Source organism: Mastigoproctus giganteus, chromosome 10, assembly GCF_048544385.1.
Source record: "Mastigoproctus giganteus isolate SK-2022 chromosome 10, ASM4854438v1, whole genome shotgun sequence".
Classification (NCBI taxonomy): Eukaryota; Metazoa; Arthropoda; class Arachnida; order Uropygi; family Thelyphonidae; genus Mastigoproctus; species Mastigoproctus giganteus.
The window spans coordinates 34,746,509-34,761,418 of NC_143584.1; the positions used below are offsets into that span (position 1 = coordinate 34,746,509).

A 14,910-nucleotide genomic window follows, 5' to 3' on the forward strand; every position below is an offset into this window, starting at 1 on the left:
TCCTAAAATGATTTCAGTGCAAAGTTGGCTGGGAAAGCCAAGGCATTTGTCTTCTGGGATGCAGATGGAGTGATCATGGTTATTTTCCTGGAATGAGATGCTGCTATTGATGCCAACTATTATCCTAATCTACTGAGATGTTTCTGTGGGTAACTGAGGCTCAAGACAATGCACTGGGACACAGCATTCTTAACTCAGGCAACAATGCATGACTGTGGGTTTGAGTATTACAGCATTGTCCCTACTCGTGGATTTGGCTCCACCAGAAGGTGTGCAAAACTTAAGGACCAACACTATTTCTAAAGGTTACAACCACAAAATCTTTACTTATGGTACTCTTTACTGATGAGAGTAGAATCAGGCTCAGCAGCAATTCTGGACGTCAGCTAATCTGGCTAGAGGTTGGCACATGGTATCACCCTGCAAACATCACTGAAAGGGATCGATATGGCAGTCAAGGTGTTCTCGTCTGGGAAGGCGTCATCTTGGATGGACGTAAACAACTCCAGATAGTGGAAGGCGGTACTGTAACCAGTGCACACACTACTGTACTGAGGTAATCCTTTCCCACGTGCGTCTGTTCTGAGGTGCCATTGGCCCAGAGAAGTGTTTATGGATGATAACATCACACCCCATCGCACTGCAGCTGTGATATGCTTTTGGAAAGTGAGGACTTTGTTCATATAGACTAGCCTGCCCGTTCCACCGATCTAAATCCCACTGAACACATATGGGACATTTTGGGGAGACACCTAGCGGCACGTCCACACCTACCAGAAAAAGATGGCGCTGGCAGAGGAATGGACGATGTTACCACAAGAACTTATCAACAACATTGTTATAAGTATGGGCAGGTGGTGCAAAGCCTGCATTGACATTAGGGGTGGCCATCTCCTACTAAGGACCACCTCTTCCCTTTGTTCCATCATTGGCAGTGATGCATCTGTATCATGGCAGCCAGTGCTATGTTGCCATTTTTGAAAAGTCCCTCTGTACCGTTTTGTTTCCTTCATCATTTCTGTACCTCACTTGGTCCTTGAGGTTGTCACAGACATTCTCTCAGATATGCCAGACAAGCTGTACTTGCTAGTTGGGAGTCTAAAACACTAATGGATTTGATATTCAGGTGACATTCAAGTCAAGTGGACCCAATTTCGGCAAAGTCCGGACAGTCTGTGACAGCCAAATCCTCTGCTTGCACCTTCACAATGGTGGTACTGTTAGTAATCCACGGTATAACTTCCATGCACAAGCACTGTGAGTGACACCCAGGTGTGAACCAATGTAAGCAGGGGTCGAGGTGTGGCACCCACACCACATGGATGAATGCCACCCCTCTGTGTTACCAGGGAATACTAGGTGGTAGATGACTCTCATCAACCGGTGCAATACCACTACTTTACTTATTGGAGGCTTGAAGTGGTGGGACCCATGTTTGGTCTCCAGAGCTAAGTTCCGGTCAACCATTCCCCATCTCTTGCATTACGCAGTATGACTGATGACTTTTGAGGTTATGATGAACATCATGGCGAGATCCAATGTTCCTTACATTTCGAGGGTACAGCTCTAAAACGGTGTTCGCAGGCCAGCCGCTAGTTAGTACACCGGACCAAACCTATTAGTAACTCTTAGGAGGCTTCCGAATCAGCTAGTGTATAATCTTGCTACCTCTACTCTGCCAGATAGTGACTGGAGTAAGTCCGAGTAGTGTATGCAGAGGGGGGGGGAAATGTCGAGACCACGTTATGTCAAGGATCTAGGTATATTCTTACCATGTGTATGCCATATCCAAAAATTTCATTACCTCGTACATCTTCAACGACTAATTCATCAGTTTCATTTTCTGCCTACACCAAAGCTCACAACAATTGTAAAGCAGTTATTAATCAGTCCAAACTAGATTTTGAACAGGCTAAGAGTAGAAAACTTGCTTCTTGCCCTAATGGTAGCCGAGCATTCTGGTCTCTTGCCAAAGCTATTATTGGCCACAACTTTTGCCCCCACCTGTCAAAACCAGATGATTCTGTTTTCACTTCAGCCAAGGATAAAGCTGACCTGTTAGCATCCCACTTTTCTTCCAACTCATGTACTAATGATAGTGGGAGGTAAAACACCTCCCACTATTCCCAACACTCAATTCAATGCCTCCTGTGGTCTTCCGTCAAAAGGATGTCAGAAGGATTTTGACGAATCTTGACGCTAAGAAAGATCCAGGTCCTGATGGTATTTCTCCACTTGTTCTCAAAACCTGTGCTCCTGAACTTACTCCTGTTCTTTGCCACCTTTTTTCACTTTCTTATTCCAAAGGCGTTTTTCCTTCTGCTTGGAAATTTGCTCATATCCAGCCAGTTCCTAAAAAAAAGGGTGACAAATCCCTCCCATCCAATTATCGTCCCATTGCAATTACTTCTACTCTTTCTAAAGTAATGGAGAAATCAATTAACCGCCAACTCTTATAAACTACTTAGAAATCTTCTGTCTGATCAACGATCACCAGTATGGATTCTGTCAGTGTCAATCCACTGGTGATATTCTGGCTTATGTTAACCATTTATGGACAAATTCAATGGTAAAAGTTCAGTGAAACACAAGCAGTTGCTCTTGACATCTCAAAGACTTTCAATTGTGTTTGGCATAAAGGTCTTCTAAACAAGCTTCCATCTTATGGTTTGCCAATTGTTTTTTGTAATTGGTTATCCAGCTTTCTCTCTGAATACTCACTGAGGGTGATGGTAGATGGCTCTCTGTCTTCTAACTTCTCCACTAATGCTGGTGTCCCCCAAGGTTCAGTTCTTTCCCCCACTCTTTTCCTCTTGTATATTAATGACCTTCTTCCACTGACTGGAAATCCTATCCATAGTTTTGCCGATGATAGCACATTGCATTCCACTTTCCATTTTGAGAAACCTTGCCCTTGCCCTGCTCAATCAGCTTCAACTTCCCGAATATCTGCTACCAGTTCCTTAAATATCGATCTCCAGGTAATTCTCCAGTGGGGCAAAGACAACTTAGTTGATTTCAATCCTTCTAAAACTCAGTCTTGTCTTATATCTCGCGAATAGGATTCTTTTTGCTCCTATGCTTACCTTTGGTGACACTCCGATTTCTAGGCAAGTTGACAATCTCTTTTGGGGATTACCCTGACTTCTAATCTCTCTTGGCACAAGCATATTACAAATTTTGCTTCCTCTGTATCTAAAAAACTTTGTTTTCTCTTTCGCTCTCAGCGTTACTTTTCTTCTAAACAGCTGTTCACTCTGTACAAATCACAAATTCGCCCTACCATGGAATATTTGTTCCCACATCTGGGGCAGTGCCCCCAAAACCTCTCTCAGGCTTCTAGATTCCATTCAGAAGAGGGCAGCTAGGTTAATTAATGATTCATCTCTAACAGAGTGTCTCCACTCGCTGTCTCATAGACGTACTGTTTCTTCTGCATGCCTTTTCTACAGATACTTCCATGGGCACTGTTCTCCTGAATTGGCTTCTATTATTCCCGCTCTCTCTTTCAAAACAGTCCGAACACATGCCGCCACCAGCCAAACATCCATTTACTGTTCAACTTCAAACTCACAGAACCAACTTTTCATCTTCCTCATTTATTCATTCAACTGCTGTTTTCTGGAACAACCTTCCTTCGTACGTATTTCCTGAAAATTATAGTCTACAGAAGTTCAAGTCTAATGTCAATAAATATCTTCTTTCATCTTCTCAACCTCCAACCCAAGCATGGTACGAAGTACTATAGGTTCCAATACCTCTCGTGTTTGGGGTTTTCATAAAAAAAACTGAAAAGCATACCAAAGGTTCCTTTGGTATGCTTTTCAGATATCCATCCAGGCCACTCCGTTGAGAAGCTACAGGTGAAAACCTGACTGGTCCTTAAATTTTGCACACCAGTGTATTTTCTATTTACAAATCTCAAAAGGGAACTCGAAAGGAAGAAATCCAATAGTGATAATGTTGCAATGGATGCAGTGAATGACTGGTTTCAATCAGTCTTCAGAATTTTATTTGAGTAGGTTATGAAATCCAGTGAATCATGCCAGAAATCAGTATAGTACCCCCCCCCCCCTAAAAGCAGTTACTATATTGGAAAATAAATGAATTTTTGCAACTTTCCAGCATTCCTTCTATGAGAGGCTACAAACCTTTCAACCTCCTCTTATACACAGCAAAGTTAGTTAAAATTATGATATGAACCAGTAGCATAAAACACTCTTGTGGAACTAAAGTTCAAACTTATATAAAAAAGTTAAAGAATAGAAAAAAGTAATTACATACATTTGTCTTTAGGCACAGAAATGAATTTGTTCACAAGTGGTTCCTTTTCAATGATGTAATCTTCATAGTTAAGAAAAATACAAGTGACCACAAGGGAAACTTAATAAATATAATCATATAAAATTAAATTACAATATAAGAACTATAACAAAATTAAGTAAATTTTCAAATAGGAAACAAACATGTTTACTTTTATACAAAGGTGCATACCATATAGGTATACAGGGTAATTCAAACATATGTGCAAGAAATTCTGGGATGTATTCTAGGATCAAAAGGAGGGGAGGAAAAAAAAAAAAAAAAAAGTGTCCAATTCTGAATGTGGCTGTTTGAATTTCAAAAAGTAGCTATGATGCTTTGAATCATAAAAAAATAATAATAATATATATATATAGAGATATATATGAATGAGTGGAAACAAGCCTAGAATGAATAAATATTTTACTAAGCACATCTGCTTTTTCGTATTTTTTTTATGCTTTATATTATTTTTCACTATTCAAAATTTCATATTCATTTTTTAAAATTCAAACATTCATTGGTTTATAACCATTCAGAATGGGACACATTGACTTTGTCTTCCTTATTTTGTAGCCTACAATATGCCCCAGAATTTTGCACACAATTTAACACCTTGTTTAAATGCTCATATAGTGACCAGGCTATATAAAGCAGGCAATGGGCTAACAGCATATAACAGCTATATAAAGCAGGCAATGTGCTAACAGCACAAGCTATGCTATTTTAAGTATGATCTGACAGTTTGCACCGGACATGTCAGTGCAAGTAACATGGATCATGAATTCATTCACAAGTGTCTATTGCAGTGATGGCAACGATAATTGCAAGATTCTAATAAGAACTTTTTTCGCACATAAGTTTGCAGATATTATGGTTTTTATCTTTACAATGGGCTGACAGACCATAAAGCAAATTTACTTTCAAATAAAATAAATACTTTTTTTTTTTACTGTGCAAGCTATTAAAGGGTGGTAACATGCCAGTATATTTTCCTATGGTGCTGCACATGACACACATGCCCCTGATTCACTACTGCTGGTCTACAGTGTACAAAGAATGGTTCAACAACTTGAAACATCCTGCCAATGGCAGTCCTGTGGTCACAAACAATTCACTGATTTGGTACAGGAAGCAAAAAGAACTGTACAGTATAATCAGCAGGTGACAAATGGCAAAATGATAGCATAAAGCAATATACGGAAATGCGCTGGACCATGTCATGAGGTTAGCAGCAGATAACCTTACCCAGTTTCACTTTTTATCAGCTACATAGTACATAAGGTATGTTCGTGTCAGATGGCACCTGGGATTTCTCCCATCTCTGCAGCTACATAGTACAAGTGTAAAGTGTGTTTAGGGTCAAGCGGCACCAGGGGTTTCCCCCATCTCCGCGTAGGTTACATTGTATGTGAACCAGTTTACTGGAAAAGCCAGAGATTTAAAAGTGTATGGACTTTGTATATGTGTGATGCCTTGTACCGTTGTTCATCTGGTCATTTAGCCGCCAGACCTCTACTGAGGCCCAACGTTGCCCCACTTTCGCCCCGGAGGCAGACCAGGTATCCACTTGAATATAGTTCACTCTGGCAGGTCCTGCCACCTAATTTCCTGAGATTTCAGTGGCTAGGACCTAAAAAAAAAATAAATAAAAAAAAATAAAAAATAAATAAATAAAAAAAAATAATAAAATAAAATAAATAAAAATAAAAATAAATAAATAAAAATGTGATCACGTTGAGGAGGAAGTGCTAGGAGGTCAAAAGAAATGGTGGGCGAAATTGATTTTCACTTGTGGAATTTAGATTGTGTGGGGCGTTCACTAGCGTGCAGGTAGAGTGGGGAGGGAGACAGAAGACTGGGGGGGGGAGATAGAAGTATGGAGCCGATAGGGAAGACAACTCCAGTTTACAGTGGGGCATGCCCATGCCCCACCAGAAGGAAAAGAAGGGGTGGCGAGAAGGGGAGGTGACAGCAGGGCTGTCCCCTCATCCCCCGCCAGGGAAGGGTAGAAAGTAGGCCAGGCAAGGGAGCTGGCCTATTCGCCAACAGGGCATACATGTGGGGTGGCTTCAGTCGGGCGCCAAGGCGTCAGGGCTGCCCCATTTGGTATTCCCAGGAGTGGAGTGAAGATATCTCTGTCCAGGTTTTCAGTCCAGGTCTGTATGACATTTGTGCAGCTACATAGTACAGTGGGCTGACAACCCTGAACATTTCAATAGTGGTAAAAGATCACCTGGTGCAACAAATCCTGGTTCCAAGTGTTCCATTTTGACAGCAGGATGAAAGTATGAGGATAGTAGCATGAATCATTGTACCATATGATGACACTGCATTCTGGTGCATGAGTGTGTGATGTAGGGTATTTTCGCAGTACACATTAGGTCCCTCAAAACTAGTGGATCAATGTCTGAACTGCCACACTACTTAAACACTGTTGCAAACCAGGCTCATCCCTTCATGCTCCAAGTTTATCCAACTGGTAATGGCTACTTCTAACAGGATACTGTGCCATGTCACTAGGCATAGTGTTGGAATGATTCCAGGAAATTCAGTAAAACTCCTTATTGGCAATTTTTCCTGAGGATTGGCAATAAAAGGTGCAAATTGCAGTAAAATGTAAATTCCAGAAAATGAAAACAAAGTTGATTTTTTACTTTTATTACTTTAATACACTGAAAATAATCAAAGCTTTAAAACGAGTTAAATCAATTATTTACTTATAAGGAATACACATACTATGTGTTCAGATTTTAAAGAAAAATAGCATATACTGAAACGACTAAAATATCTGTAGATTGTGATTAAATTATTTGAAAATAAAAGATACTCTAACATTTAATTATATAAAGTCAAAGAGACTAATTTGTGTGTTTTTTTTTTTCAGCCAGCAAAATTAATATTTGCATAGTTAATGCAGCAGTACAAACTTTGCCTTCACAACAAGCTGCCTTGGTATTGCATTGACTTCAACAAATGGCACTGCCAAAAGATTAAGATTCTATTTATATAAAAGATGAGAGATATTGCTATTATGGTATGTTTTCATTTAGGGATAAAAAGATCAAAAATACTTTGAGAAAGTTACAATTTAAGTTAACAAACACAAATTTGTTACACTGCAACTTTCTTTTACAGTTGCATTTTTAATATAAAATGTAAATAGTTGTAAACTTGGTTCTTCAAACACATCTGAAAGAGACAGTATATGTAAAAAATATAGAAAAACAAAATGGACCAAAATAAAACAACTTAAAGCAAGAAATCTCATATACTGATAACATAAATACAGATTTTCTCTGTATAACTGATCCAGCAGCAAAAGATAAACTTGCTGGTACATGAGTACATTACAATTACTATAAAAAAAAAGAAGTGTTTTGAACCCATCTCTTCATATAATCTTGGCAAAAATTTCTGCCTTGAAACTTCTTAGTTTACAGAACTATTTGATTTTCTTTGAATTAAAGCCTAAAGTCCTCTGATAATCCAACAATGTACTCAATATGTCCATATTTCCTCACTTGCCATAAAGGATTTGCACCCATAAGCTATCCATAATACTGTAGTCTTAACTTTTGCTCATTCCTATAATTCCAGAAGAGTCCTTTTATTTTATTCTAATCAACAAATCTTATGATTTGTTGATATCTTTCTGAGCAGTTGCAGATCACTGCTATTGTGGGAGCCTCCAAGAGAGTCAGAATTTCAGATAAAACCAGGAACTGGTTCAATGATCTTACCAAAAAGACATTTATTCAAAAGCAGAAGTCCTACAGAAAATGGCTGAATTCCAGATCACACATTGACCACAAGAGCTATAAAAGAGACAGAGCAAAATTTCTCAAATCCAAAAAGGCAGTAAACCATCATCTTTCAAGAGTCAAACAATTCCACAGAATACTGCCACAGCACAGAAACCAATCTGACATGCACAGTAAACTCCTCAAAGACTGGATAAACCTTTCTTTCATTGAGAAAGATGAACAGCTTATTTCCCTTACCACATCTAATGGCACAACTGGACCCCCACTCATAATGAACAACACTGTGATCTCAATGCATCAATTAATGTGATAAAAGGTCTACCCAACAAAGCAACAGTAGGATCAGTTGGCTTTGATTTAGGAATGGGTTTAACGAAGTAAGCTTGCCAAATCGATGAGCATATGGTGTAGCAAGTATTTTTTTTGCTACACATCTATCAAAAAATTCTTGAAACTGGATACATTCCACTGAGTTGGCAAACTTACTTCTTTAAACCCATTCCTAAATCTATAATCATCCAAAATCACCTAAAGATTTCTGCCCAATTTCTACTAGATGCAATTTAATTGAAGGTCTTCGAAACTCAATCATCCTGCAATAGTCAATCAATGCTTCTCTAAACTGCCTCCTTACCTATGTACAGTTATTCAATGCAGATCTACAACTTCCAATCTCTTGGAAGCTCTCTTCAGAATAGAGAAAACTATAAACAAATCGCAGACTGATGTAATTTTTTTTTATATCAGAGGTGCCTTCGATACTGTGTCCGTCCTCACATTTTCTTCGACATTATTTTAAAATCTCTGGTCCTCTACTTGAGATCCTTACTTTGCTGGAATCGAGGAAATTATTCATCTCATGTGGCCCAAACTCAGCAACCATCACTGTGATGTCAGCTGCCCTCTTTGCTACACTTTTAGAACCATTTCTTGCCTCAAATCCCCACTTCAGTTCCTATGCAGATGACTGAAAGCAATTTGTCACTTCCAATCACTTCCACATAATGCATCTGAAATCAGCCAAAATCTATCTCTGGAAATAGAGCTTGTTAATTATCTTGAAATGGCTGGGCTACAACTGAACCATGATAAAACATCAAAGATGACTTTCACGAAGAGGCACTATAAAAGCAATATCCAGGTGTTCATCAATGGCAAGATAGTAAAAAAAAAAAGTCTCATCCCAGATGGGATGAGACTTTTTTGGCAGAAATGCTCCTGAAATGTTGAGAACCTCAACATTTCAGGAGCATTTCTGCCAAACTAGAAACAAAACATAAGTGGCATTTTGGACAATCCAGCAGGAACTAACAAGTTACTACATGTCCCTAATATGCAATATATAACAAGATGTCTCACACCCATCCGGTCCAGAGATCTGGTCCTCTGCACTGGCATTCCAAAAAGAAAAGATATTTGGCATTGAATACTGGCTTTTAAGATGGTTAAACTGCATTCGAGCGATTTATTTTTTTGTAGTTGTTGGCGCATCGGCTTCTGTGGCCATAATGCACCTCCCAAGGTTTTTGCAGTACTTTGATCCAAGCCCGAGACCTTTGGGTTGCTAGGCAGGCACTTTACCCACCCCGCTAGCCCGGTCGGTGCATCCGAGCGATGCTGTTCACTATATCCCGGATAACATTACACACTAACCTTGACATGACACCTTGGAAGTTCCTTGTCCTAGAAAAAATATCATCACTCTATCAAAATTACTGACCAGAAGAGTTTATGTTCCCAACATATATGAAATTGTTACAGGTCTCAGATCCTGTCACAGAAGGAGACAGGATTCTCAGTTTCTCTTAAGAATGAAACTCTACAACCTTTACTGCCTGAACAATATGTTTCCAGCAAACACCTTAAAATTGACCCAATCAAAGTAACTGAAAATAAGACATACAAAAAAGCAATCTGGGAGAACCTTTATCACAGTCTTGAGTGAGCCACACCTAAAACCCCCTTGGGGATGTCTTGTAAGAAAGAACCAATTGCGTATTTTTACATCCAAGGAACCAGTGAACTCTCCTGTCCAAAGTCCAGTTTATCCAAGTCCTTATATTTATGTAAATATTATTTCTGTAGATAAATACTGTCTTGTATATATTATTGTAATTATTTTTTGTAAGTACTCTTTTTGCACCCTTCCAGCTTGCATGCTGTTGAGGAGGTGATTGTAAAAAAGAAAAATAAATTGAATAAATTATGCATGAATCTTATGCATAAGTAAGGAACTTGGGTGTGTCCATTGCTTTATCTATCAGAATGGCAGATACGTTAATTCTCTCATATCTAGCAACCCTGTAAAGTGAATATGATTTTGGACATGTATATTAATAATTAAAAAGCTGCATTTCTATACAATTTGGAAATTGGCTTATGAGGTCCATCTTATGCATGCACATGCAATAAGCTTTTTGTGTGATACATCCATTGACGTCTAAAACAACTCACAGAAGAATTCCTCGGCCTGAGGTTGGCTAACTACAGTCCTAATTGAAGAGGCCCTTAAGAATTCCTTTAGTCACCAATGAGACCTGAATCCAGACCTCTACTAACGAACAACTTTAGTAAAGTAGTTCATATCTTTACTAAACTAAATTGAATAAATAAAGAAATTACGCATGAAGCTTATGCATAAGTAAGCAACTTGGGTGTATCCATACTACCCGTGTAGTAGAAATGATGGAGATGCACTACCCATGCTTAAACAGCCTTTTTCATACACGTTGACATTTCGTCAAGAAATATATTTAAATTAAACCATGCACACCATCAAGCATCTCTCATATTGTGGAGTTATACTTCATAACTGGGTTGTCACTATTGCAACAGGGTACCTGCCCATCCATTGATGATGAAGCCAACCAGCTTCGGAACGGTGCCGTCTGGGTGGTGGTGCCCATCTGAGAATAAGTAACAGTAGTCTTCTCTACCAGAGAAGTGTTACTTATTTGAAGTAGTGCAATACCTAGGCAACTCATCGTGAAGGTATTCACAATATGAGATATAATAAAATGCATGCATACTACCTAGGTAGTAGAAATGATGGAGATGCATTACCCATGCTTAAACAGCCTTTTTCATACTCTGACATTTCGTCAAGAAATATATTTAGATTTTTACTTAACTACTTTCATGGTTTGGGAAGCAAGCATGCATACCTGCCAAGGGAAGGAAGCAAGCTGAATGTTTACTTCTTTGGAACGGACAAAAATGTTGTAGCCACTTTAAGTTGCTTGTGATCCACAGTTTGGAAAACCCTTGCTTAAGGAATTACCATTTCATTAACAAATGGGAAAACTAATTCAAAGGTTTTACAAGATGACCTACTATAGTTCAGCTGTCATTAATTTTCAAATTAAGTAGTTAACAATTGCAGGTTGTCACTCGGTTATTTTTACATGACAATTGATTATGTACTTAACGATGGTAACCTTCTGGTAGTTGCATGAAATCATATGAAAGATATCACCAGCATTGTAGCACATTTTACCTCAGTGTAATGGATCTCTCAAATTTTTAACAGAAAAACTGGCCAAAAAAGAGTGTGTGTGTGTGTGTGTGTGTGTGTGTGTGTGTGTGTGTGTGTGTGTGTGTGTGTGTGTGTGTGTGTGGAGAGGTCCAAAATGACCCATATGTGACTAGCAACAGGTTTAAAATTTAAGATGTCATTAGATTACAGAAATGAAAAAGATACATGTCTTCTCATCATCATTAGCATGTTCTAACTTATCAGCTTCCTTCCCAAATAATACCTAAATGGCAAGAGAAAAACATTTTTGAACTATATATTTAGTTACTTGAGTATGAATATAAGTTCTAGTATGAATATAACACTATGAATACAAGTTTTATGCTCAATTATTAAAATCAATACAGATGGAACGTCCAAAACTGAGCCTTTTTAATACTTGTATTCTCCCTCCGTTTTGAGGGGTGGGGGAACAGGAATCTTAAAAACTTTTATTTGAACTACTGGGTGTCAAAGTATGTTCTAATACAATAACATTTAACCCCCTGGCAGGTGCAAGGGAAGCAAGATCTTCACTTAAAAAAAAAAAAAACGAACCATTGAATACAGTTGAAGCTCTTTATAGCGATCCTCTTTTTTAATGTCCCAACACTTTATAACGTCCTATGTGGTTGATCCCTGCCAATTTCTCATTAACCTAATGCTATTCTACATCCAATACAACAACATTTAAAATACAAAGATTTCTCTATAATGACAAATTCTTACCTCTTAATCTGAATTTTTATTACAATATTAGAATATTCACATTTAAAAATGACAGAATGCTTCAAATATACTGAATTAATTGACAAGCTTGCCTGACCGTGAGAAATCATTTAAGGTTTCCCTCACCTTTTCTCGCAGTGTGGTAATGAAATGAACACAGGCTAGAAGCTAATTTCATTAGTTAGAGTATGTTTATTGGTATAGTTCCAAGAAAGCAGATAGTTTTACCAATTGCAGATAAAATTAGGATTTTGCAAGCTGTAGATAATGGTGTGCATTCTAAGACTGACATCGGCAAAACAGTTCAGCATTTCTAAGAGTACACTGTTCACTATTCTGAAACATCAGAAAATGATTGAAAGTTTAGAGAAATCTTCTGCACCAGGTAGGATTCGAGCACAAAAGGCAAAGGGTACTTGAAAAGATACAAAGGGTACTAGGAAAGGGTACTAGCGGGCAGGTACCCAGGTAATACAACAAGCCATCTCAGTTGCGAAGTTATATCCACATTATGAGAGATGCCAGAAGGGTGTGGTGGTAATGTATTTGGAAAATTAAATGCACTAGGCATAATCCTTGCCCGCCAATGATGACGAAGCCAAAAAGCTTCGAAACGATCGTCTGGGTGGTGGTACCGCTGAAAATAAATAACAGTAGTCTTCTCTACTAGAGAAGCGTTATTTATTTGAAGTAATTCAATAGTAGCTATCTTGTTGTGAAGGCAACCACATTATGAGATACATTTAAAACTATGCCTTCTACGCTACAATCGTAGCTCAAATATATGGGTTAACTATGGTGTATTTACACCGATATTATATAGTTAATTATCAAAACCCATAAGGATTATGCCTAGTGCATTTAATTTTCCAAATACATTACCACCACACCCTTCTGGCATCTCTCATAATGTGGATATAACTTCGCAACTGAGATGGCTTGTTGTATTACCTGGGTACCTGCCCGCCCACTGATGACGAAGCCAAAAAGCTTCGAAACGATCGTCTGGGTGGTGGTACCGCTGAAAATAAATAACAGTAGTCTTCTCTACTAGAGAAGCGTTATTTATTTGAAGTAATTCAATAGTAGCTATCTTGTTGTGAAGGCAACCACATTATGAGATACATTTAAAACGATGCCTTCTACGCTACAATCGTAGCTCAAATATATGGGTTAACTATGGTGTATTTACACCGATATTATATAGTTAAAAAAAAGTGTGGCAAAAGTAATGCCATGGATATTGACACTACAAAGGAATGGAAGGAAAATTGTTTAAAAAATGTTTTGCTGACATACAACCAAAATGACATCTTCAATGCTGATGAAACTGGACTTTTTTTTAAATTGCTACCGAATAAAACACATTTAAAGGTGAGAAATGTAGTGGCAGAAAAAAGGCCAAACAACAGGATTACCATTCTCCTAGCAGCAAACATGTCTGGCACAGAGAAGCTTCCCTTTTAATCATTGGAAAAAGCCCAGAAGCCTCAATGCTTTAAAGGTTTGAAGATGTTACCAACTATTTATCGAGCAAAGCAAAAGGCATGGATGACATCACAAATCTACGCATAATGGATCAGAGACTTAGCTTGCATGATGAGTGAGAATAAAAAAAATAATCTACATGCAATCACTGTCAAGTACCTACTGCTAAACATGACATCAGTTTTTCAGACTCTCGATCAAGGTGTAATCCAGTTTTAAGAAAACTACAGAAGAATGCTATTAAACAAAATTGTGCTACGTCTTGAAAGCAAAATTCAATGTGAAATTGACATCTTGCAGGCAATGTATTTGTGTTTCAGTATGGGATGAAGTTGATGAAAAAAGTGATCACCAACTGCTTCAAAAATGCTGCATTTACCACCTTGAATTATGCAATGTGTGAAGTTTGCATGCTCCTTCCTCTAATAATTGTGAAGAACAGTCCAATAATAGAGAATAAATGTTTGAGCATGTGCATCATCAACTAAACTTAAGCTTCAAAGATTATGCAGAAGTGGATGTGGACGTTGAATGTTTCAGGATATGCAAGAAGGAAGAGGAACTCATTCCAGATGTAATCTTCTGAAATTTATAGTGATGAAGATGAGGAGTCTACTATGGTTGAACAAGAAGTTTTTGTGAAAGATGGTCATCAACAATTAGAACTTTTATGATGATTTTTTCAAGTGCAGCCTAACTGCAAAAGTAAAATAACAGCTATTGTGCAACTTCATAATTCTCTTTTAATATATGCTCTACAATTGAAACAGCATGTTTTGACAGATTATTTTAAAAGTATAAAACAATTCTCTTGTTAGGTCTTGATAGGTATGTAGCTATGTAGTGAAATTTACAATTTAAATGCACTCTACAATCAATGCAAAATTTACAATCATAATTTTCTCGTTTAATACCTGTAGTACATATTATAAATAAGATTATACTGCATTGTATTAGAAGAATTACATTCAATGTTAAAGCTTGTACTTGTTTTGTTGCTGATTTATGAACGATCGTTATAAAGTCCTTCCAACATAACAACAGTTTTTCTCATTCTCCTGGGGATTGTTATAGAGAGCTTCAACTGTATAGCTATTAGAATTACGTCAG

General features: G+C 37.9%; 1 protein-coding gene across 1 annotated transcript in view; it reads right to left on the reverse strand.

The window, feature by feature from the left end:
* The window catches only part of Trs31 (trafficking protein particle complex subunit 31), a 56,679-nt gene that overhangs the window by 15,245 nt on the left and 26,524 nt on the right, over window positions 1-14,910 (reverse strand). Inside the window, exons 4-5 of the mRNA XM_090382276.1 lie at window positions 11,770-11,827; window positions 4,285-4,344 (exon numbers count right to left, since the gene is read on the reverse strand). Of these exons, the coding sequence (XP_090238402.1) occupies window positions 4,285-4,344; window positions 11,770-11,827 (118 nt within the window). The remainder of the gene's footprint in view (window positions 1-4,284; window positions 4,345-11,769; window positions 11,828-14,910) is intronic.